Source organism: Diceros bicornis, chromosome 4 (genome assembly GCF_020826845.1).
Source record: "Diceros bicornis minor isolate mBicDic1 chromosome 4, mDicBic1.mat.cur, whole genome shotgun sequence".
NCBI lineage: Eukaryota > Metazoa > Chordata > Mammalia > Perissodactyla > Rhinocerotidae > Diceros > Diceros bicornis.
Genome location: NC_080743.1, coordinates 12,032,353 through 12,058,703, shown reverse-complemented (window position 1 = coordinate 12,058,703; position 26,351 = coordinate 12,032,353). Strand labels below are relative to the sequence as shown.

Genomic DNA, 26,351 nt, shown 5'->3' with positions numbered 1-26,351 from the left:
CCCGCCGCCCAGCGCAGCGCGCATGCGCCCTGGACCGTAGCTCGTCCCTTGGTCCGGTTTCGCCTTGTCCCGCCCCCTGCGTGCGTCACGCACGTAGCCACGCCCCCGGAGCTCTTGGGCCTGCCCAAGGAAAGCCATGATGGGGTGAGCTCGGCGCCGCGTCCCGTTACTCTAGCGACGGTCTCCGGAGCCCATGGCTACCTAGCGACTTTTCGGACTGTGCCGAGTCTGGGCCGCTTGTCCCCAACTCATAGGGCCTTGCGGCCCGGTTGACCCGGTGAGTGGTTCAGGTTAGGCGACAAAATTGCTAGAACTGACCCGCCCAGGAGAAGACGCAACTACAAGCTAACTTCCAGCTTTCTCTCCGAAGGCGATGCGTCCTTTCCGACTCGGGGTTTGTTTCATCCAGGAGCAGTTCCCAAGGACCCCTTGACAGTTATCTCCTCCCCCGGCGTCGTCATCTGGAGCCGTCTGCCCCCACCAGATCCACATCCGCAGTCTGAACACTTCAAAACCTGTGTTCTCTTCAGGAACCTTGTGTTTGTGGCTTCTTGGCCCTTGCAGTTCCTAGGGAGTGAGTCGCTCCACCTCTCTCAGTTGTCAGTTCCGAGTCTTTTTGGAAGTTGTATAAAATTCAGTCTGCAACCAGGCCCTTAACACTTGTGATATTTTCGTTGGTTCTCTGGCTTCCTTTTGTATATACAGATTAATCTAGAACTTTCAATAACATTCCTGGCAATAAGTCAGCCTTATTAGATGTGTTTTTGGTAGGTATCTACAGGTATTTCTCTTGTAACGCACCGAGTGTATAGTGCGTTTTACAGATTCATATGTTCATCTTTACTCCTAAGAGAGCTATGAATCCGAGAGAATAATGACTTGGTCAAGGTCTCACGATTAGTAAGTAGTAGAGAGAAGATTTAAGCAAGATATTTCAATCTCAAACCCAGAAATCATTCTACCACACCGTACAGTGTGATTTCTTTGAGAAGCCTGGCTTCCTTGAAGGCTTCATCAGGAACATAGGCATTTAAGGCCCTAACGCTCTAACCGTGAACTTAACTTAGTTTTTTTCTTCTGAAAACTTGATCTGGTTATTTTATTCTGTACTTAGAGAGAAAGCGTTTGAGTAAAAAGAGAGATTGCTCTTTCATAGTTCTGTCGTTTAAAAGTTTTCTGTTAATAGAAACAAAACATTCTTGTTAAGAACATTTAGAAAATACGAAAGACTTGAGTGAGGTGAGGGTGAGCAAACGGGAAAGTAGCAAGAGAGAAGGTCAGAGAGGTGACAAAGGCCCAAAGAAAGAACTTTGTTTTTTACTGAGGGAAGCAAAGCCATTGCAGGGTTTTGATGTGACTTGCCATACATGTAAAAGGATCACTCAGAAATGTGAAAAGAGATTGTAGTGGAGGATGGGGCAAGGGTAGAAGAAGCAGGGAGACTTGTTTGGAGGTTACTGCAGTAATACAAGTGAGGGTTGGGGAAGGCTTGGCCAGGATGGTAACAGTGGGGATGATGAGAAGCTGATTAGATTCTGGATATATTTTTTTGAAGGCACAATCAATATGATTTGCTAATGGAATGGCTGTGGAATGTGATAGAAGGAGGAGTCGAGGATGACTGCATAAAGGTTAGAGTGGCCATCAGTTGAGATGGGAAAGGCTCTGGATGAGGAATGTTGGTGGGGTAGTAGGGAAGAGTCCAGAATTTGGTTTTGGACATGAAGGATAAACAGATGTATATGCATGTAGTGCTGTAATGGAAGTTTGTGTATGTGTCTGTGTGCATTATACATAGGACCCTGGAGTTCATGAGAGAGGTCTGAGCTAGAGATATAATTTGGGGAGTTGTCAGCATACAGATGGAATTAATTTTAAACTTTGGAACTACATGAGGTCTCAAGGGAAGAAAGGTCAGTAGAGCCTGTAAGCTCAGGGATTGTACCTACTAATGAGGTAATGCAAACAATGAAAAAGTAACAAAATAATAAGAAAATTGTGATAGTGATAAGAACTGTGAGGGGACTAAAACAGGGTGATGTAATAGACTCTATCACATAGAATATTAAATCTAGCATTTCTTGGACCTGGGAAGGATGGTCATGGACGTGGGTGTTATTTTTTCCTAATATGATTACGTTACTCACATAAAGTGTACTGGAAGTAAATATACCACATTATCAGCTATGGTTTTTCTTCTTCTTCCCTCTTTTCTGTTTTTCTCAAATTTTCACTAATAATAATTTTAAGTAAAAAGTGAAAAAATATTGTATACTGTGTGAGTGGGAGTAAATTTCCTTGGCGGTTGATTGTAGGGGGTAAAAAAGTATAGGGATTTTATTTATGTTTAATATAATCAAACAGTGTGATATGGTTGTTTAAACAGTCATAAGCTACAGTAACCAGAATAAAATATGCCAATACAGTTAAGTAGTAAACCCATTAATTCTGTACAAGTAAAACACAATGGAAATGTGTGTTTAATCTTGGATTCCACATTTTAAAAGGGATGTCAGAGGAATTGAACTATAATAAGTTGAAAAATGATATTCTGTGGAGGCATATGGGCTTTTTTTTCTGTGGGAGGAGAGTAGAGAGTATCTGAAGAAGTGCCATAAAGAAGAGTGAGATAGATTTTTTTAATAGAACTTTATTGAGGTTTACTTTATATACCATTAACTTCACCTGTTGTAAGTGAACAATTTGATGATTTTTAGTAAATTTACTAAGTTGTGCAACCATCACCACAATCCAGGTTTATAACATTTCTGTCACCCCAATAACATGCCTTATGCCCATTTACAGTTAATGCCAGTTAGGTTGTTTTGATTACTATAGGCAGAACTATGACTGTTGTGTGGAAATTATAGAGAAGCACTTTAAAAAATTTTTTTGTTCACATTCGAGTCTTTTTCCTTCTTCATAAAAAGAAGCTGAAGCCAAATGAAGAGGATCCTGGATTATGGACCGTGGAGCTCGTGGTGCGTGGGTTGGTCAGTTCATGCGAGGGCTCTGATCTTTTCCATTCCTTGTGCTTCATCTCTCTGTTTAACCACTGTTCCTCCCCCTACTCTTCCTGACAAGTGGTGTAGAGCAAAAATCTTTTTACTGTTCCCTTTATTTCAATTTATTTACTCAGGAAGCCTGTGCTCAACTTGTTTCTTCACTATTTTCTTTCCCGCTGTACCCTATTGAAGGAACTCACCCTCTCTCACCTTTCTGGAGGACCAAGGAAAATTTGTTTCCCCTTGAACTTCCATTTTACTTTCGCCTTTAGTTTTGTTTTTTTAAAAGACTTTATTTTTTAGAGCAGTTTAAGGTTCACAGCAAAATTGAGAAGAAGGTACAGAGATTTCCAATATACCGCCATTTATATACCCACACATGCATAGCCTTCCCTCTTATCAACATTGCCCCACCAGAGAGGTACATTTGTTACAATTGGTAAACCTAAATTGATGCATCGTAAGCAGTCAAAGTCCATGGTTTACCTTAGGGTTCACTCTTGGTGTTGTATACTCTATGGGTGTGGACAAAGTATAACAACATGTGTACGTCATTATAGTATTATTCAGGATAGTTTCACTGCCCTAAAAATCCTCTGTGCTCTGCCTGTTTATCTCTTTGCTCTAAAGCCTGCAACTGCTGATCTTTTTACTATCTCCATAGTTTTACTTTTTCCAGAATGTCATGTAGTTGGAGTCATACAGTATGTAGCCTTTTCAGATTGACTTCTTTCACTTAGTCATATGCATTTAAGGTTACACCATGTCTTTCCATGGCTTGATAGCTAATTTTTTTTTCAGTGCTGAGTAATATTCCATTGTCTGGATGTGCCACAGTTTATTCATTCACCTGCTGAAGGACATCTGGGTTGCTTCCTAGCTTTGGCGATTATGAATAAAGCTGCTATAAATGTCCATGTGTAGGTGTTTTTTTGGAAATAAGTATTCAACTCCTTTGGGTAAATACCAAAGAGTGCAATTATTGGATCTTATGGTAAGAGTATGTTTAGTTTTGTAAGAAATTTCAAAATTGTCTTCCAAAGTGGCTGTGCCATTTTGCATTCCTACCAGCAATAAATGAGAGTTCCTGTTGCTCCACATCCTCACCAGCAGTTGGTGGTGTCAGTGTTCAAGATTTTGGCCATTCTAATAGGTGCGTAATGGTATCTCATTGTTTTCATTTGTATTTCCCTGATGACATATGATGAGGAGCAACTTTTATGTGCTTCTTTGCCATCTGTATATCTTCTTTGGAGAAGTGTCCATTAAAGTTTTTGGCCCATTTTTAAATCTGATCATTCATTTTCTTGTTGAATTTTAAGAGTTCTTTGTATATTTTGGATAATAGTCCTTTATCAAATGTTTCTTTTGTGAATATTTTCTCTTAGTCTGTGACTTTTCCTCTCATTTGTTTGACATTACCTTTTGCAGAGCGTGTGTCTTTAATTTTACTGAAGTCCAGGTTGTAAAATATTCTTTTCTTGGATTATGCTTTTGGTGTTGTATCTAAAAAAGTCATCATCATACCTGAGGTCATCTAGGTTTTCTCCTAGGTTATCTTCTAGGATTTTTATAGTTTTGTGTTTTACATTTAGGTCATAGATCCATTTTGAATTATTTTTCTGAAGGTGTAAAGTCTGTATCTAGATTGATTTTTTTTTGCATATGGACGTCCAGTTGTTCAGCACCATTTTTTGAAAGTCTGTCTTTGCTCCATTGTATTGCCTTTGTTCCTTTGTCAAAGATCAGTTGACTATATTCGTGTATGTTTATTTCTGTGCTCTATATTCTGTTCCACTGATCTATCTTTCCGTTCTTTTGATAATACTACACTGTCTTGACTACTGTAGCTTAATAGTAAGTGTTGAAGTTGGGTAGTGTCATTCCTCCAACTTTGTTCTTCTCCTTCAATATTGAATTAGATATTGTGGATCTTTTGCCTCTGCATATAAACTTTAGAATCTGTTTGTCAATATCAATTAAATAATTTGCTGAGATTTTGATTGAGATTACATTGAATCTATGGATCCAAGTTGGGAAGAACTGACATCTTGACAATATTGAGTCTTCCTTTCCATGAACCTTAAGTATCTCTCCATTTATTTAGTTCTTTGATTTTGCTCATCCGTATTTTGTTGTTTTCCTCCTTTAGTTCTTGGACGTATTTATTACATTTATACCTAAATATTTCATTTTCGGAGGTGCTAATGTAAATAATATAGTGTTTTTAACTTGTTCATTGCTTGTATATAGGAAAGTGATTGATTTTTATGTATTAACCTTGTATCTGCAACCTTGCTGTAATCACTTATTAGTTCTAGCAGTTTTTTTGTCAATTCTTTTGGATTTTCTACATAGACAATCCTGTCATCTGTGAATAAAGATGGTTTTATTTCTTCTTTCCCAATCTGTACATTTTTATTTCCATTTGTTGTCTTATTGCGTTAGCTAGGACTTCTGGTATAATGTTGAAAAGCAGTGTTGAGAGGGGACATCCTTGCCTTGGACCTCATGTTAGTGGGAAACCTACTAGTTTCTTACCATTAGGTATGATGTTAGCTGTAAATTTTTGTAGATATTCTTTATCAAGTTGAAGAAGTTCTCCTCTATTCCTAGTTTACTGAGTGTTTTTGTCATGAATGGATGTTGGATTTTGTCAGATGCTTTTTCTGCATGTATTGATATGATCATGTGATTTTTCTTTTTTAGCTTGTTGATGTGATGGATTACATTAATTGGTTTTGGATGTTGAAACAGTCTTGTGTACCGGGGATAAACCCCACTTGGTGGTAGGTATGATTCTTTATATGCATTGTTGGATTCAATTTACTAAAATTTTTTTGAGGATTTTTGCTTCTGTTTTCATGAGAACTGTTGGTCTGTAGTTTTCCTTTCTTGTATTGTGTTTTTCTGGCCTTAGTATTATGATAATCCTGTCCTCATAGAATGAGGTAGGAAGTATTCCCTTTGCTTCTATCCTCTGAGAGAGATTTTAGAGAATTGGTATAATTTCTTCCTTAAATTTCCTTCCTTGATTTCTGCTGTAATTCTTATTATATCTTTTCTTCTGCTTACTTTGGATTTAATTTACTCTTCTTTTTTTAGTTTCCTGAGGTCGAAGTTTGAGTATTGCTTTTAGATCTTTCTTCTTTTGCAATATATGCATTCAGTGCTGTAAATTTCCTTCTAAGCATCACTTTTGCTGCATCTCACAAGTTTTGATAAGTTGTATTTTTATTTTCATTTAGTTTAAAATAGTTTTTAATTTCTCTTGAGATCTTCTTTGGCTCATGTGTTATTTATAAATGTGTTGTTGGGGCCGACCCAGTGGGATAGTGGTTAAGTTTGCACATTCTGCTTCCGTGGCCCAGGGTTCGCCGGTTCGGATCCTGGGAGTGGACCTACTCACCACTCATCAAGCCATGCTGAGGCGGCATCCCACATAGAAGAGCTACAACTCCGCAACTGTGATATACAACTATATACCGGGCCTTAGGGGAGAAAAAAGAAAAAGAGGAAGATCGGCAACAGATGTTAGCACAGGGCCAATCTTCCTCAAAAAAAAAAAAGAAAGAAAGAAAGAAAAAGCAATGTGTTGTTTAATCTCTAAATATTTTGGGGTTGTTCAGCTGTCTTTCTGTTATTAATGTCTAGTTTAATTCCATTGTGATCTGGAGAAGGCATTGTATGAGTTCTCGTCCTTTATGTTTGTTAAGGTATGTTTTATGGCCCAGAATGTAGTCTATCTTGGTGGCTTATTTCATGTGAGCTTTTGATGAATGTATCTTCTGCTGCTGTTGGATGAAGTAGTCTATAGATGTCAATTATATCCAGTTGATTGATGGTGTTGTTGAGTTCAACTACATCCTTACTGATTTTCTGTCTGCTAGATCTGTCCATTTCTGATAGAGAGATGTTGAAGCCTCCAACTCTGATAATGGATTCATCTGTTTCTACTTATAGTTCTATCACTTTTACTTTACATAGTTTCACCCTCTGTTATTAGATGCATAAACTTTATTGATTGGTACGTCTTCTTCGAGAAATGACTCCATTATGATTATGTAATGCCATTTTTATCCCTGATAACTTTCCTTGCATTGAGGTCGGCTCTGTCTGATGTTAATATAGCTACTCTTTTCTTTTGATTAGTGTTGGCATGGTATATCTCTCTCCATCACTTTACTTTAATTTATATTTATCTGTATTTAAAGTGGGTTTTTTTAAGAAAATATAGAGTTGGGTATTTTTTTAATCCTCTCTGACAGTATCTTTCAATTTGTGCATTTGGACCATTGACATTCATAATGATTATTCATATAGTTGCATTAATATCTGCTATATTAATTACTGTTTTCTATTTATTGCCATTATTCTTTGTTCCTCTTTTTGTCTTCTACTCTTTTTTCTGACTTTTGTGCTTTTAATTGAGCATTGTATATGATTCTATTTTCTCTCTTTCTTAACATACTGGTCATAGTTATTTTACTTTTTTAGTGATTGTCCTAAAGTATGCAATATACGTTTACAACTAATTCAATTCCATTTTCAAATAGCACTGTACCCCTTCCCACATAGTGTAAATAACTTATAATAAGAAAATAATCCTAATTTCTTCCTTCTGTCCCTAATATAATTGCTGTGTTTAACTTTACTTATATGTAAACGTTCATATATATGGTATATACATAAGCATAGATAATTGCATACACTGTTTGCTATTAGCATCTTGAAAACTGTTATCTGTTAGATCAATTAAGAATAAGAAAAATAAAAGATTTTTATTTTACCTACACTTATTTCTTTCTCATTGGTCTTCCTTGTTTTATGTAGATCTGCACTTTGAACTATATTATATTCCTATTCTCTAAAGAACTTCTTTTAACATTTCTTACAAGGCAGACTGACTGGCAACAAATTTCCTCAGTATTTGTTTGCCCTGAGAAAGTCTTTATTTCTTCTTCATTCTGAAGGATAATTTCACAGGGTACAGAATTCTAGGTTGATGGGTTTTTTTTCTCTCAACACTTTAGATATTTTACTCCACTCGCTTCTTACTTGCATGATTTCTGAGGAGAAGTCAGATGTAATTCTTGTCTTTCTTCTTCTGTAGGAAAGGTATTTTTTTCTTTTGGCTTCTTTCAGGAATTTTTCTTTATCTTTGATTTTCTGTAACTCCCTTAATTTTTTGTAGATTATTTTAAATGGACTGTCCAGGTAGCAAAATCATAATATACCTGTCCCAATAGTAGCATGAGTTTTTTTGGGGGTTGGGGGGGAGAGAGGGCAAGTGGTGAAGAATATAAATTGAGAGTCAATAACTAAATTTTAATCAGTAAGTCTACTTAATAGAAGTATATTGATGACCCAACTTTAGAATATTCAAAATCTGTTTGCCAAACAAGGTTGTTTAGGTTAGAATAAACAAATACTGACTATGCTAAATTTTTCTTATTAAGAAGTTGTGATTTCTGTGCAGATGTTTTTCTGGATGTTTTGATTGTTTTATATCCATCTTCCGGCTCAGCACCCTTTAATTTTTTCAAATTTATGATTTTACACTCTACAAGTATAGAATAAAAATAAAAGTTGAAAACTGTTGTTTTCACAAAAGCTTTTTTTTTTTGCAAAAATATACAGTCTTCTAAGTTTTAGAAATCAAATACATTTAAAGGGGGAAAAATAAGATGTCTTGATTAAACGTGAATGTTGATTCCTTGTTCCAAATGACTTATGTCATTTGAAAATGTGGAATATACCACGAAAATATAATATTTCAAAAATCAAGGTTATTTTTATTAACTTATAAACCAACTAGATTCTGTTTTCATTTGCCAGGAGATATATAATGTTCTGACTGTTCTACTAGAACATCTCTCTTTAAGTTTTAAAGTACATCTTCTCTGCGATGTAAAATCATGGCAAGTCTTCATCAAGGCAAGATTGACTCAATAAATCTATTGGCCAAATAAAAAAATATTTTAAAAATATAATTGCTATATTTTTGATGGGCTTAAATATATTATAGACATTCTAAACTAAAAATAGGTTGCAACAACAGTAGATGTAATATATTACTAACAATAAATCTTGCAGTTAGATTTTTGTAAAAATAAAGCTTAATTTTTCTCCTTTTTTAATGATTTTATTTTATATGCAGAATCTTAGTAACTTTTGTGATAATTCTGGAGTCCATTGTCCAGACTTCCCTTTATTTAATAATGTTATAACTAATGCTTACAAAATAACTTACTGTAACAGAGACCATCAAACCCAATATTTTATATAACATCTTTTATTTTTTGGTGAAGATTAGCCCTGAGCTAACATCTGTTGCCAATCCTCCTCTTTTGCTGAGGAAGATTGGCCGTGGGCTAACATCTGTGCCCATCTTCCTCCACTTTACATGTGGGATGCCTGCCACAGCACAGCTTGATAAGTGGTGCACAGGTCCGCACCTGGGATGTGAACTTCGGGCCACTGAAGCGGAGCACACAAACTTAACTGCTATGCCACCAGACTGGCCCCCCAATATTATATTTTAATACACTTTTTACTTAAAATAATAATATATGTATATTCCTAATATCTAAAATTCTGGTGAATGAATATGATGTCTAGAGGTCATTGACACAGTTAGCAAAACATTTCCTTGAAAATTTCTTTTAAATATTTATTATATATCCATTTGAAATAGAAGTAAACAGAATAAAAATTTTTCACTTTTCAATGTTTAATTTAGATATTTGTTAATTATAACCTCATGTGATTTCCCTTCAAGTATTTGCCACCAATTGTTTTTAAATGGAAAAAGTTGTGAACAAAGATGAGACTTTTAATTGATGTGCATTGTATTTTATAAAAACATGGTTTTTACACTGTGATTAAAAATGTATGGTAATTTTAAAATTGGTACTTCAGTAGATACAAACTAATGAAAGGTTTACTGACAATGATACTGATTTCTTTTTACTGCAGAACTTCTTTGTAATTGAAGCACTGATGCTTTCTCTAATGTGTTGCTGTACTTCAACTAAATTTACCTTTTGAATATTATATTATTTGAACTTGATAATATACAATTTGTATGCACTTATCACAAAGTAGTGGTAAAAGTATCAAAGTCTAAAAGGAACAAGAGTGCTTGGATTCCTCTTTAATGGTCATATTTAAAATTGGTAGCATTTGGTAAGCAAGCTTTTAAGTAGGTAGAGGAGGAGATATCAGTTGCAGTGGTTTCCAGCTTCCCTTGGTGGGCATTATGATCATCTGGGCACATAGCTGCAGAGAGAAGCTCTGTATGCCGTGGGGCCTAGGAATTTGTGTTATTCTGCTTATTCTGATGTGCAAGAAAGAATGAGAAACAAAATTAAATGTTGCATGAGGTAGCGTAAAACAAAATATGAAAAATCCCCACTTATCCAAAATGGTATATGTGACAGACTATTTAAATGAATAGTCTAGATAACTGAAATATACTTTATATACTGAATGTAAATACTAGTTCTTAAAGAAATGGAAAAAGAATGTACTACATTTATTCCTATACCTTACTAATCGTATGTTAATCTTTCCTCTGGATAGCAATAAGTTGGTATCATATAATAATGTTCTATTCTGATTTTTTTTAATATTAAGGTCATTTATATACTAGCAAATAAATACTGTTGGTGGAAGTGAATATTAATGCAATAGACAGTATGAATACAAATTAATCTAGTATATGAGAAAGACTGATTTTAAGATTATTTTAGAATTTATATCATACCAACTAAAGTAATCAGTTGAGAATGACTTAAAAATTAAAATACAGTCATGCATTGCTTAATGATAGGGATACGTTCTGAGAAGTGTGTTGTTAGGTAATTTCATTAGTGTGTAAACATCATACAGTGTGCTTACACAAACCTAGATGGTATAGCCTACTACACACCTAGGCTATCTGATGCTAATCTTATGGGACTATGATCGTGTATGGTCCATCGTTGACTGAAACATCTTTATGCAGTGCATGACTGTGTATAATATGCAGTGCATGACTGTATATACAACAAAAATCAGTTAAGAGGAACCAGAAAGTATCCTTGCAGGCACCTGGGATGAGATTCAGTATTTAAGCATTAAATTAACTCTGAATAACTTGACAGAGAGGGAAGAGATATGCTTTGGAGTAAGATTTATTATTGTATGATAAAAGGAACCACAGAGAGTATTTGAAGACACTTTTTTACCCCCCTCAATAAAGATCTGAAAGATAAGTAAAAGTTGATTGCTTTTGTTTTTTTTAATTTTTGTTTATTTATTTATTTTTCCCCCAAAGCCCCAGCAGATAGTTGTTATGTCATAGCTGCACATCCTTCTAGTTGCTGTATGTGGGACGCGGCCTCAGCATGGCTGGAGAAGCAGTGCGTCGGTGCACGCCTGGGATCCGAGCCCCGGGCCGCCAGCAGCGGAGCGCATGCACTTAACCACTAAGCCATGGGGCCGGCCCAAAAGTTGATTGCTTTTTATCATAAAAGATCCTTCATGTGATCTGGTTAAAGTGTTTAAAATTTATAGAACCTATGGATATTTATAGAGACTTCTGGGATGAGATAATGACAAAATATGTCCCAACCCCCAAATATTTGGGAATATAAGCTAAGATTATAGTATTTTGCAAATTTATTTATTGAAAATATATTTATAACTGATGTACTTTTCTTCTGCTTACTTTTGATTTAATTTGCTCTTATCTAGTTTCCTAAGATGGAAATTTAGATTATTGATTTTAGATCTTCTTTCTAATATATGAATTGAATGCTATAAATTTCTTTCTAAGCACTGCTTTCACTGTATCCCATAAATTTTGATAAGGCATATTTTCATTTAGTTCAAAATATATTTTAATTTATCTTATTATTTCTTCTTTGACCCATATATTATTTAGAAGTATGTTGTTTAATCTCATGTATTTTGGGCTTTTCCAGCTGTCTTTCTATTATTGATATCTAGTTTAATTCCATTGTGGTCTGAGACAGACAGTGTATGCTTTCTATTCTTTTAAATTTGTTAAGGTATGTTTTTGGCACAGATTGTGGTCTACCTTGGTGAATATTCCATGTGAGCTTGAGAAGTATGTGTAATCTGTTGTTGGCAGTAGTAGCAGATAGATGTCAATTATCCAGTTGACTGGTGGTGCTGTGGATTTCAACTGTCTTTACTGATTTTTTGCCTGCTGGATCTATCCATTTCTGATAGAGGGTGTTGAAGACTCCAACTGTGATAGTGAATTTATCTGTTTCTTTGTTCTAGTTCTCTCAGTTTTGCCTCAAGTGTTTGATGCTGTGTTTAGGCAGACATACATTAAGGAATGTTGTGTCTTCTTGTAGAATTGTCCCTTCATCGTTATGTAATGCTCCTCTTTATCCCTGATAATTTTCCTTGCTCTGAAGTCTACTCTGAAATATTATAGCTTCTCAAGCTTTCTTTTTCTTTTTGTTTTTTCTGAGGAAGACTAGCCCTGAGCTAACATCTATATCAATCTTCCTCCACTTTATATGTTGGTCACTGCCACAGCATGGCTGATGAGTGGTGTAGGTCTATGTCTGGGATCCAAACCCATAAACCAGGCCTCCAAAGCAGAGTGTGCAGAACTTAACCACTACGGCATGGGGCTAGCCCTCTCCAACTTTCTTTTGATTAGTGTTCGCATGGTATGTCTTTCTCCATCACTTTACTTTTTAGTGTTGTTACTTCTTTTTTTTAATGTGTACTACAGAAAAATGAATATTTTTAATCAATGACTAATTCACTCACCAGAAGTCATCCTTTTAAAGTATCCAGTTCAGTAAAAATATTTTTAAACAAAAACAATAACTTGGTTGTTTTTCAACACCTTTTCATGTGGCTAACTGTATTCTACAACATCAGTTTTAATGCTTTCATAGTATTCCATTGACTGTAATGTGATACTTTATTTAATTCCACTTTTTAAGACATTTAGGATGTTTCATGTTTTTGCTAGTCTACACCATACTTAAATGAATATCTGTGTAGCCTTGTTTTTTTTCATATCTATCGTTATTTTTTTTATTATGCATTCTTGCTTTTTATTGAGGTATAATTGACATATAACATTATATTAGTATCAGGGGTAAAATGTAATGTTCAGCATTTGTATATATTGCAACATAATCACCACAATAAGCCTAATTAAAATCCATCAACACATATAGTTAACAAATTTTTTTTTCTTGTCATGTGAACTTTTAAGATCTACTCTCAGGAACTTTCAAATATGCAATACAGTATTATTAACTATAGTCACCATGCTGTACATTACCTCCCCATGACCAATTTATTTTATAAGTAGAAATTTGTACCTTTTTACCTTCTTCACCCATCTTGCCAACCCCCTACTCCCTGCCTCTGGCAACCACCAATCTGTTCTCTGTATCTATTTGTTTTTTTGTTTTGTTTGAAGATTCTACATATAAATGAGATCATACAGTATTTGTCTTTCTCTGTGTGACTTATTTCACTTAGCATAGTGCCCTCAAGCTCCATCCATGTTGTTGCAAATGGCAAGATTTCTTCTTTTTTATGGCTGTATAATATTCCATTGTATATATATACCACATCTTCATTATCCAGTCATCCGTTGATGGACACTTAGGTTGCTTCCATGTCTTGGCTGTTGTGAATAATGCTGCAGTGATCATGGGGTGCAGATATCTCTTCAAGATAATTGTTTCTTTCTTTTGGATATATACCCAGAAGTGGGATTCCTAGATCATATGGTAGTTCCATTTTTAACTTTTTGAGGAACCTCCATACTGTTTTCCATAGTGACTGCACCAGTTTACATTCCCACCAACAGTGCACAAATGTTCACTCTTGTCTACATCTTTGGCAACACTTACTTCTCTTTTTGATAAATGCCATTCTGACAGGTGTGAGGTGATATCTCGTGGTTTTGATTTGCATTTCTCTGATGGCTAGTGATGTTGAGCACCTTTTCATATACGTATTGGTCATTTGTATGTCTTTTTTGGAAAAATGTCTATTCAGGTCTTTTGCCTATTTTTTTTTTTTTTTTTTGGTGAGGAAGATTAGTCCTGAGCTAACATCCAATGCCAATCCTCCTCTTTTTGCTGAGGAATATTGGCCCTGGGCTAGCATCCGTACCCATCTTCCTCTACTTTATATGGGACGCCGCCACAGCATGGCTTGACAAGAGGTTTGTCAGTGCGCGCCCAGGATCTGAACCTGCGAACCCCAGGCCGCTGAAGTGGAGCATGCACACTTAACTGCTATGCCACCTGGGCTGGTCCCCCTTTGCCTATTTTTTAATCAGATTATTATTATTATTTTTTGCTACTGATTTGTGTTAGTTGCTTTTATATTTTGGATATTAACTCCTTAGATATATGATTTGCAAATATTTTCTTCCATTCCATAGGTTGCCTTTTCATTCTGTTGATTGTTTCTTTTGCTGTGCAGAAGTCTTTTTAGATTGATGTAGTCCCACTTGTTGATTTTTGTTTTTGTTGCATGTGCTTTTGGTGTCATATCCAAAATATCATTGCCAAGACCAATGTCAAGGAGCTTTTTCCCTAAGAGTTTTCTTCTAGTTTTATTGTTTCTGGTCTTATGTTTAAGTCTTTAATCCATTTAGAGTTAATTTTTGTGAGTGGTGTAGATAGGGGTGCAATTTCATTCTTTTGCCTTTGAATATCCAGTTTTCTCAATACCATTTATTGAATATACTATTCTTTCCTTGTTGAGTATTTGTTCCCTTGTCAAATATTAGTTGACCGTATATGGATGGGTTTATATCTGGGCTGTCAGTTCTTTTGTGTTGGTCTTTGTACCTGTTTTTATGCCAGTATCATACTGTTTCAATTTGTATAGCTTGGTAATTATTTTTTATTTATTTTTTTGCTGAGGAAGATTAGTGCTGAGCTAACATCTGTTGCCACTCTTCCCCTTTTTATTGCTTGAGGAAGATTAGCCCTGAGCTAACATCTGTGCCAGTCTTCCTCTACTTTATATGTGGGTCACTGCCACAGCATAGCTGGTGAATGGTGTAGGTCCATACCCAGGATCCAAACCCGCAAACCTAGGCTGCCGAAGCACAGTGCACTGAATTTAACCACTGCGCCACAGGGCCAGCCCCTGGTAATATGTTTTGAAATCAGGAAGTGATTTCAAAACCTCCAGTTTTGTTCTTTCTCAAGATTGCTTTGTCTATTTGGATTTTTTTTGTGGTTGCATATGAATTTTAAGATTGTTTTTCCTATTTCTGTGAAAAATGCCATTGGGATTTTGATAGGGATTGCGTTCAATCTGTGGATGGCTTTGGGCTTTGGGTAGTATGCACATTTTAAGAATGTTAACTATTCCAATCTATGAACACAAGATATCTTTCCATTTATTTGTCTGTTCTTCAGTTTCTTTCACTAATGGTCTTATTGTTTTCAGTGTACAGATCTTGCACCTCCTTGGTTAAATTTATTCCTAAGTAGTTTATTCTTTTTAATGCTAGTGTAATGGGATTGTTTTCTTTATTTCTTTTTCAGATAGTTCATTGTTAGTATATATAAAATGCAACTGACTTTTGTATGTTGATTTTGTATCCTGCGACTTTGCTGAATTTATTAGTTTTAATCGTTTTTTTGATAGAGTCTTTAGGGTTTTCTATATGTAAGATCATGTCATCTCTAAGCAAAGACAATATTATTTCTTCTTTTCTTATTTGGGTGTCTTTTATATCTTTTTCTTGCCTAATTGCTCTAGCTAGGACTTCCAGTATTATGTTGAATAAGATTGGTGAGAGTGGGTACCTTTGTCTTTTTCCTGATTTTAGAGGAAAAGCTTTCAACCTTTCACCATTGAGATGATGTTAGTTGTAAGCTTGTCATATATGGCCTTTGTTATGTTGAATTACATTCCTTTTATTCCCCCTTTGATTAGAGTTTTTATCATGTAAGGATATTGAATTTTGTCAGATGTCTTTTCTGCATCTATTGAGATGATCATATAATTTTTATTTTTCATTCCATTAATGTGGTGTATCACATTCATTGATCTGTGTTGTTGAACCATCCTTGCATCCCAGGGATAAATCCCACTTGACTATGATGTATGATTCTTTTAATGTCCTGTTGAATTTGATTTGCTAGAATTTCATTGAGAAGTTTTTCATGTATATTCATCAGGGATATTGACCTGTAATTTTTTTTCTTTAGTGTCCTTATCTGGCTTTGGTATCAGGGTGATTCTGGCTTTGTAAAATGAGTTTGGATGTGTTCCCTCCTTTTCAGATTTTTGGAATAGTTTGAGAAGGGTTGGTATTTCTTCTTTAAATGTTTGGTAGAATTTGCCAGTGAAGCCGTCTGATCCTGGACTTGTCTTTGTTGGGAGGTTTTTGATTACTGATTCAGTCTCCTTACTAGTAATTGGTCTGTTCAGATTTTCTATTTCTTCATGATTAAGTCTTAGTAAATTGTATGTTTCTAGGAATTTATCCATTTCTTCTAGGTTGTCCAGTTTGTTGGGGTATAATTGTTCATAGTATTCTCTATGATCCTTTGTATTTGAGTGGAATCAGTTGTAATGTCTCTTCTTTCCTTTCTAATTTTATTTGAGTCCTCTCTCTTTTTTTCTTAAGTCTAGCTAGAAGTTTGCCAATTCTGTTTATCCTTTCAAAAACCAACCCTTAGTTTTGTTGATCTTTTCTTCTTTTCTATTCTTTATTTCATTTATTTCTTGTCTTGTCTTTGTTATTTACTTCCTTCTGCTAACTTGAGTTTAGTTTGTTCTTTCTCTTGTTCCTGGAGTGTAAAGTTAGTTTGTTTTTTTGAGATTTTTTTTTAATGTAGGCATTTATCTTTGTAAACTTCCCTCTTTGAACTGTTTCTACTGCATCCCATAAGTTTTGGTATGTTGTGTTTCCATTTTCATTTGTTTCAAGTTATTTTTTTGATTTCCCTTTTAATTTCTTCTTTGACCTATTAGTTATCCAAGAGTCGAAGTCTTAAACTTTTCTTCCCCAAAGTTTACTATTTTTCTGAGGAAAGGAAATGATAGCCAGCTACATCTATGAAAAAATATATTGATTGAAATCTGATTCAATTCTGGGTCTCATGCTAGCTATGAAAAATATATAGCTAACTACAAAATAAGTGTCCTGTCCTCAGGGTGCATGTAATTTAGTTGAAAAGAGAATAATTAAATTATATAACATATAAATATATAATTACTAAATTGGAGATGTAAGCTTAAAAATGGAATCTAAATAATGACTAAGAGTCAGCTAGGCAATGATTTGCTGAAGAGGGTTACACTGAGAAAGAAGTATGACATCCTTAGATAGCAGAGTTCAGCATATTTCATTAACTAAGAAGCAACTGTTATTAATTGTTTGGAATGTTAATTATTGAATTAACTAAAAATTATTCCAACACTCCCATTTTTCTTTACCACACGTTAATTTAATTGTTTTCATGGGATTTGCTTTTAAACATAAAACGATTGGGCAACCTACATTTTTTAAAATTCTGAAGCCATAAAACGTTAGAGTTCTATCATCACTCGAGTATTTAATTCTTAAAGAGGATTTTTCCCCCATAATTGGCATCTTTTTTTTTTTGTGAGGAGATCAGCCCTGAGCTAACATCCGCCAATCCTCCTCTTTTTTTGCTGAGGAAGACGGCCCTGGGCTAATATCTGTGCCTATCTTCCTCCACTTTATGTGGGACGCCGCCACAGCATGGCCATAATTGGCATCTTTTTGATTAAAGCTAGGAAGTAATTGTCCCAAATAAATAAAAAGGCATTCATTAAGTAGTATTTTGAAGATTATCTCAGATTTGGATTTGTGTGACCTAATAATTTTTTTCTTCCTCAGACTGTATGTCTTATTTGTAAGCAAAGTTTTCAAGTGAAGCAATAATGCCTATCACACCAACTCCATCACTAGGAGTTATAAAGAAAAAAATTAAACATATTTAAGCATTTTGGAGAAAGGAATAGTGTTATCTTATGAAAACGCTTAAAACACTATCAGTTAACTTCACAAAGCTAGTAACAAGATTGTTCAACTAATAGCTCAAGTTAGAATGCTTCACTAAGTGCAAAATCTTTCATTTAGTCAAATTGTCTTGTATGTCTGATATCAGTAAAGGAAATAGAAAAAAATTTACTTTTGAATAATTTGAGTAGTAGATCATTGACATCAGGGTCAAATGACACATGGATAGTGTTAGTCCATAAAATTTTAAAATAAAAATCTTTCATTGCTTGTTGCTGAGTTTATACATATTAATAACTATATTTAGTTCATAGAAGATTACATCTTCTAGAGAAAATATCAAAATTAACTATTAGAGATGGAATTATCAGTGTGAGAAATGAATGCTTGAAGTAAAAGATTTTATAAATATATCTTCTTTTGATATATATATGTATATGTAAAAAATATTGTGTGTGTATATATATACGTATATACATACGTATATATATACGTATATATACACTTACGTACCAATGCAGTAATGAAAGATATCAAGTCAGCTTCAGCTTTAAGTGAAGAAATAGGATCTTTGCTATGATGTTGATGTATGTTGGTCATCCAAAGATTTTGTTATCAGTTTCTGAGCCAAAAAACTTTTACTTTAGTTAAAAATAATGCATTAAGATAGGCTCATCAGTTCTAACAAATATATTACAGTAATGTAAGATGTTAATGGGAAAACTATGTATGGAGGAGGGTGTGAGGGAGTTTATTGGAACTCTGTGTACTCCCTCAATTTTTATGTAAACCTAAAATAGCTCCAAAAAATAAAGTCTATTAATTAAAAAAAAATTGTTTGGCTGTAAAAAAAAGAAAGGAAGAAAACCTTTGTTTGGTATATGACTCTCACCTTGCAGATTTCTTGCAGAATTGTTACTGACTTCAAAAATGGGATTCAATAGCTGAAACTTCTGAACACCCCATTGTTTGTCTTGAAACATCATGATTTATGCCTTAGATAAGGTCTCTCATAAGCCCTTAGCGTTAGAGTATATTAGACCAAAATTGAAAAGTAGGTCTTTGAAAGGAGATCTTGAGGAAAGACTTCTTAAGGTCTTTTCTAAATAAGGAGTCTTAATGATGGGATGCATTCTGGACATCACCCTTCATTTCAGAACCTGGAGAGCTTATTCAGTTTGTAAGGGTTTATTCATATCTATTTGTTCCTTTTCTGGCTGTTTATGTTTTGAAGAGTGTTTTACTTGTAGTTTAGGCTTGTCTTTCTCAAGATGTCCATCAGTTACCTAGGTGCATGCTAAATTACAGATTCCTTGGCCCTCAGCCCAGAGACTGTGATAATGTAGTTATGATATGGGGCCCAGGAATCTGCCTTTTAACTTATTTCTTTGGTGATACTTAGAGTTTGAGGATCATAGTTTTAGGCCTTGGTCAAGATATAAAAAGTAACCATTATCTTGAAAGAGTACAAGGATTTATCTGGATTTTCACATTTATTCTTGTTTGGATTATGCTGATCTACCTCCACATGGTAGAAATAGAGTCTTCCAATGAGGAAAGTGGTTAATGTTTCCAAACACCCTCAGGCCACTTGAACTCATATATTCTCATCTAAACTATGCCTGGGTGACTCCCTTTTATGAAGCTGAAATTACCCACAGTAAGGGAAATTTCATATATATGAGAAATACTATATAATTTTATGTAAAAAAGCTTTCATCCAGAAGTTTTAGATAAACTTAGTCAGATTTTGAAACTATTAGAATTCTCAATCTTAATTGCCTAATTGAATTGAACATAAAAATAAATAAGTAATTGCAAATTATCTTTTTAAGAAATAAATATTTATAATAGTTGAAGCCCTGTTTGCACCTTAATTTCATTTAGCTGCATTTTTAAGCCTCTCCCACAAATGTTATCACTTTCCTGACTTGGGAGTTCGTCTTTCAGTGCATTTCTTTCTTTAACAGTATCTTTTAACCAAAATTATTGTACCAGGTATGCTAAGGTATAGTTTTGTTTGTTTTAGTTGACTTCTCTAGAGGTGATGTTTTTATCTCAATTATTTCACTGAATTCCATGTTCTATAGGTATTCTAGGAAAAAGGAAGTTTTTCTTTCTCTTACTGATATTAGTTCATTGGTGAGGGGAAGGGTACATTTTTGAGTTGTAGTTATATAAATGTTAGACATGTAAGATGTTTTGGGATGGAAGGTTTTATGGGAATTAGATTTTTTTAATTGTAACTTTTCTACCCATTTTTATTCTCACTGTCTATTAGTAAATATTTTTTTGAAGTTGAAAAATCTTTTGAAAGCAATTTCCCATTTTTCCTAGATGTTTCATGGAACAGTTGAAAAAGAGCTAACCAATCATGAAGAATGGAGTCACTATAATAATAACATGATAGAAGATCAGAAAGATTTTGTTTTTGTGAGGTTCAGTGGCCTTCATTTAAGATCTATGGAAAATTTGCAATCTTGTATCTCTCTTAGAGTATGCATCGTTTCAAACAACTTTATTACAGATATTTGTCCACTTAAAAGTTGTATAAAATTAGTCAAACTTGATCTCCATGGCAATCAGGTAAGCAATAGCCATTTCAGATATTTGCATATAAATGAAATTGATATTTAATAAGCACTTAAGTTACTATTCACAATATTTCTTTCAGATGGTCTTTTATATAAAACATACACAAAATTAAAAATAAATAAAAAATATAAAATGTATATAAACACAAAATTTAAAATATAAGCAAAAAATTTTAATTAAAAATATATAAACAGACATTGTGTGATTTGCTTTATTTTACTTCTTAAATCCATAATCTAGATTAAGAATACTTTTTGACTCCTTAATTCTCTTTTTAATGACATATAATGGACATGCAAAATCATTTTAAATTTGGGTGTACAATATAACGATTTGATATTTGTGTATATTGCAAAATGATCACCACAAGTCCAGTTAATTTCCGTCACCACACAGTTAACAAATTTTTTTTAACTTTTGAGGATAACTTATAAGATCTACTCTATTAGCAGCTTTCAAATATATAATTCATTATTATTAACTATAGTTACCATGCTGTATATTACATCCCCTGGACTTATTTATCTTATAACTGGAAATTTGTATCTTTTGACCCCCTTCACCCATTTCTCTCACCCCCTGCCTCTGACAGCCACCAATCTGTTCCCTGTATCTATAAGTTGGGTATTTTTTTTTTTTTTTCAGATTGCACAAGTTCCATCCATGTTGTCGCAAATGACAAGATTTCATTCTTTTTTATGACTGAATAGTATTCCATTATATATATGTGACACTTTTTCTTTATCCTTTTATCCACTGGTGGACTACTTAGGTTGTTTCTGTGTCTTGATGATTGTAAATAATGGTGTAGTGAACATGGGAGTACATATATTTTTTTGAGTTATTGTTTTGTTTCCTTTGGATAAATACTCGGGAGTAGAATTGCTAGATGATGTGGTAGTTCTATTTTTAATTTTTTGAGGAATCTCTGTACTGTTTTCCATAGTGGCTGCACCAATTTGCTTTCCCACCAACAGTGCACAAAGGTTCCGTTTTGTCCACATCCTTTCCAACACTTGTTATTTCTTGTCTTTTTGATAACAGCCGTTCTAACAGTTGTGAGGTTATATCTGATTATAGTTTTGATTTGTATTTCCCTGATGATTAGGAATTTTGAGCATCTTTTCATGTGTGTGTTGGCCTTCTGTATATCCTCTTTGGAAAAATGTCTACTTGGATCCTCTGCCCATTTTTTAATTGCATTATTATTTTTTTTTTTTTGCTATTGAGTTGTGTAAGTTCTTTATATATTTTGGATGTTAGCCCCTTATTCAGATATACGATTTGCAAATATTTTCTCCCATTTGGTTGGTTGCCTTTTCATTTTGTTGGTGGTTCTCCTTTGCTGTTGTCAGACATTGGGCAATTCTGCCTTTCTGTCTTTCTTGTATTTCTGTGGCTGGACTAATAATAAAATTGACAGGAGAAAAATCCATTTTAATATGTACATATTGGAGAACATAGAGAAATGATATTAAGAGAATGGACAAAGCAGGCTGTATATATATATATATATATATATATATATATATATATATATATCTTTTCCACAAAGAAACCATAAATTTGTGAGGTATGACAGGACAAAGAAACTTAGGTTTGGGATATGTAATAAGAGAGAAATTTAAACAGAGTTTAGGCTTGAGGTCGTAAATTATTAAGGTTTGTTTATACAGGTTTCTTGGCCCTGAATTCCCTAGCTCTGGTGATAAGGAGACAGGAAGAGGACCTTTCACATGGGAGATTTATTTCCTGGTTTCAGGATGAACAGAGAAAGGAGGGTAAAAATGCCTTTTTTCCATATGCCATTGTGGAATATTTTGGGGTGGCCTCCCCTGGGCCCCAACACTGTGCAGAAGCTTTTTATTTTTATGTAGTCTCACTTGTTTATTTTTCTTCTTGTTGCCTTTGCTTTTGGTGTGAAATCCAAAAAATCAGCACCAAGACTGATGTCAAGGAGCTTACTGCCTATGTTTTCTTCTGGGAATTTTACACTTTCAGGTCTTACATTCAAGTCTTTAATCCATTTTGAGTTAATTTTTGTGTATGGTGTAAGATAGTGGTCCGGTTTTTTCTTTTGCATGTTGTTGTCCAGTTTTCCCAACACCGTTTATTGAAGAGACTGTCCTTTCCCCACTGTATATTCTGAGCTTATTTGTTGTAAATCAGTTGACCATATATGCATGGGTTCAGTTCTGGGCTCTCTATTCTGTTGCATTGATGTGTGTGTCTGTTTTTATGCCAGTATCATACTGTTTGATTACTATACCTTTGTAATATAGTTTAAAATCAGGGAGCATGATGCCTCCAGTTTTGTTCTTCTTTCTCAAGATTGCTTTGGCTATTTGGAATCTTTTATCGTTTCATATAAATTTTGAGGTTGTTTTTCTGTTTCTGTGAAAAATGCCATTGGAATTTTGATAGGGATTGCATTGAATCTGTAGATTGCTTTGGGTAATATGGACACTTTAACAATTAATTCTCCCAGTCTCTGAGCACATAATATCTTTCCATTTATTTGTGTCTTCCTCAGTTTCTTTCATCAGTGTCTCGCAGTTTTCAGTGTACATCTTTTGCCACCTTGGTTAAGTTTATTCCTAGATATTTTATTTTTTTTTGATACACTTGTAAATGGGATTGTTTTCTTAATTTCTCTCTCTGATAGTCTGTTAATAGTGTATTAAAATGCAACAGATTTTTGTATATTGATTTTGTATCCTGCAAATTTACTGAATTTATTACTTCTAGTCTTGAGGGTTTTCTGTATATAATATCATGTCATCTGGAAATGGTGACAGTTTTACTTCTTCTTTTCCAATTTGGATGCCTTTTATTTCTTTTTCTTGACTAATTGCTTTGAGTAGGACTTCTAATACTATGTTGAGTAAAAGTGGTGAGAATGGGCATCTTTGTCTTCTTCCTGACCTTAGGGGAAAAGCTTTCAGCTTTTAACTAAGTATGATGTTACCTGTGGGCTTGTTATATATGGCCTTTAATGAGGTGCATTCCTTCTATACCCATTTTTTGAGAGTTTTTATCATAAATGGATATTGAATCTTATAAAATGCTTTTTCTGCATCTATTGATGATCATATGGTTTTTCTCATTCATTTTGTTAATGTGGTATATCACATTGATTGACTTGTCTCCTTAATTCTCCATGTCAGGAAAGTACTTTCGAAAAGTTTAAAGAGTCAGCATATTACAAAGTAATTTTTACTGAATGAAGTATGTTTGTTTATTCATTTAATTACACTAATAATCATAGCTTATTTCAGATGCCCAGTGTGTTATGTTTTTACCTCAGTCATCAATTGGATAACTAGAAATTCTGTTTTTGCTTATTATTGGGAAATTTGCCATTTGGGAAAATATTGAATTTTAGATATTTAATGTTTTTTCATTTTCCATGCAATTTATAGAAAATTAGTATTTGTACTTAAATTATTATTATTAATAATATTTCAGATAAAAAGTCTACCAGATACCAAATTTTGGAGTGAATTGAAGAACCTAAAACTCCTCTATCTTCATGACAATGGTTTTGCGAAGTTAAAGAATATATATATGTTATCTGCCTGTCCAAGCCTCATTGCCCTCACCATGTTTGATTGTCCAATAAGCCTTAAAAAAGAATATAGACGTTTTCTTGTCAACAGTATATGGCCTCTCAAAGCACTGGATCATCATGTGATTTCTGATGAGGAAATAATTCAGAACTGGCATCTTCCTGAACGATTCAAAACATATAACTGTCGACTTTTCTTTGAATTCTGCACCGCTTTGAAAAAGGTAATTGGCTTCATTAGGGTTTCATTTTAAATAAAAATAGAAGTAATATTTTAACTTCTAAGTTCTATACCAAAATGATATAAATTAATATTTTGTATCATTTATATAAAATAAACTAGTGAATATATTAATAATGTCTTATATCTCAAAATTTAGAAAAGCTTGTATGTCTACTGCATAAAAATTATTAAGCATAAAAGTATTAAATTGTAGAGAAACAAATATGTGGGTTTTTTTTTTTTTTGGTCTTCATTGTTTTAATTGCTTCAAGGAGGTATAGCTTACCTACTATAAAATTCACCCATTTTACATGTATTATTCAATGATTTTAGTAAGTTAACTGTTCTGTATAACCATATCCACAATCCAATGTTAGAAATTTCCACCACTTTAAAAGTTTTCCTTGTTCCCACTTGCAGTTAATTTTCACTTCCACCCCCAGTCCTAGGTACCATTGATTTGTTTTCTGTCTCTATAAATTTGCTTTCCTAAACATTTTATGTAAATGAAATCATACAATATGAAGTCTTTTGCATCTGCCTTCTTTCACTTAGTGTGATGTTATTGATTCTCTTTCCTGTTCTGGCGTGTATCAGTAGTTTGTTCCTTTCAATTGCTGAGTAATATTCCGTTAAATGTATATATTACATTTTCTTTGTCCATTTACCAATTGATGGACATTTGGATTATTTCCACTTTTTGTTATTATGAATAATGCTGCTATGAACAGATACTTACATATCTTTGTGTAGACATATGTTTTCATTTTTCTTGGCTAGATTCTTAGGAATGCAATTGCTGGGATGTTGATAAGTTTATGTTTAACGTTTTAGAAAACTGAATTGCTTTCTAAAAAGTGGAAACCATTGATTCATGAGGGATCCAGTTTCTGTGTATCCTTGTAAACACTTAGTATCTTTAGTCTTTTGCACTATAAACATTCTACTAGGTGTGAAGTGGTATTTCATTGTGGTTTTAATTTTTATTTCCCTAATGAGTAATGGTCATAAGCTTCTTTTCATCTGCTTATTAACTATGCATATATCTTCTTTGGTCAAAGGTCTATACAAATCTTTTGCCCATTTTAAAAGTGGGCTGTTTGACTTATTGAGTTGTAAGAGTAGTTATCTGGATTTAAGTCCTTTATCAGATATATGAATTGCAAATATTTTCTTCCACCCTATAGCTTGTCTTTTCCTTTTCTTAATGTTTTCTTAAAGCAGAAAAGTTTTGAGTTTTATGAAGTCAAATTTGTGCATTATTTTCTTATATGAATCATGCTTTTTGTGTTGTATCTAAAAACTCTACCTAATTCCAGGTCACAAAATTTTTCTCCTGTGTTTTCTTATAGAAGTTTAATAATTTTAGCTCTGATATTTAGATCTGTGTTTCATTTTGAATGCATTTTTATGCATGGTGTGAAGTAAGGGTCTAAGTTCATTTTTTGCATGTGGATATTCAGTTATACCAGTCCCATTTGTTGAAAAGATTATTCTTTTTCCAGTGAATTGTCTTGATATCTTTGTCAAAAGTCAATTGGCCATAAATGTAAGGGTTTATTTCTGGACTCTCAATTATGTTCCAAAGGTCTATATATCTGTCCTTATGCCAGTACTACACAGTCTTGATAACTATAGCTTTGTAGTTGAGTTTTGAAATAGGGAAATGTGAGTCCTCCAACTTTGCTCTTCTTTTTCAATATTTCTTTGGCTATTGAGAATCCCTTGCATTTACAAATGAATTTTAGGGTTAGCTTGTCAATTTCTACAGTGATTCCTTCTGGGATAGTGATAAGTATTCTATTGAATTTATAGATCAATTTGTGGAGAATTGCCATATTTACAATAGTGAGTATTCTTGTTTTTAATTGTGAACTCTCTCTCAATTTATTTAGATATTCTTTAATTCTCTCAGTAGTGTTTTGTAGTTTTCAGTGTACAAGT

At 33.8% G+C, this 26,351-nt stretch overlaps 1 protein-coding gene across 1 annotated transcript in view; it reads left to right on the top strand.

Annotated features, from left to right (window-relative positions):
• Positions 1–148: 148 nt before the first annotated feature.
• LRRIQ3 (leucine rich repeats and IQ motif containing 3) overlaps positions 149–26,351 on the top strand; it is a 187,469-nt gene continuing 161,266 nt past the window's right edge. Inside the window, exons 1-3 of the mRNA XM_058538299.1 lie at positions 149–277; positions 20,359–20,607; positions 24,085–24,408. Coding sequence (XP_058394282.1) covers positions 20,359–20,607; positions 24,085–24,408 — 573 coding nt within the window. The 5' untranslated portion in view covers positions 149–277. The remainder of the gene's footprint in view (positions 278–20,358; positions 20,608–24,084; positions 24,409–26,351) is intronic.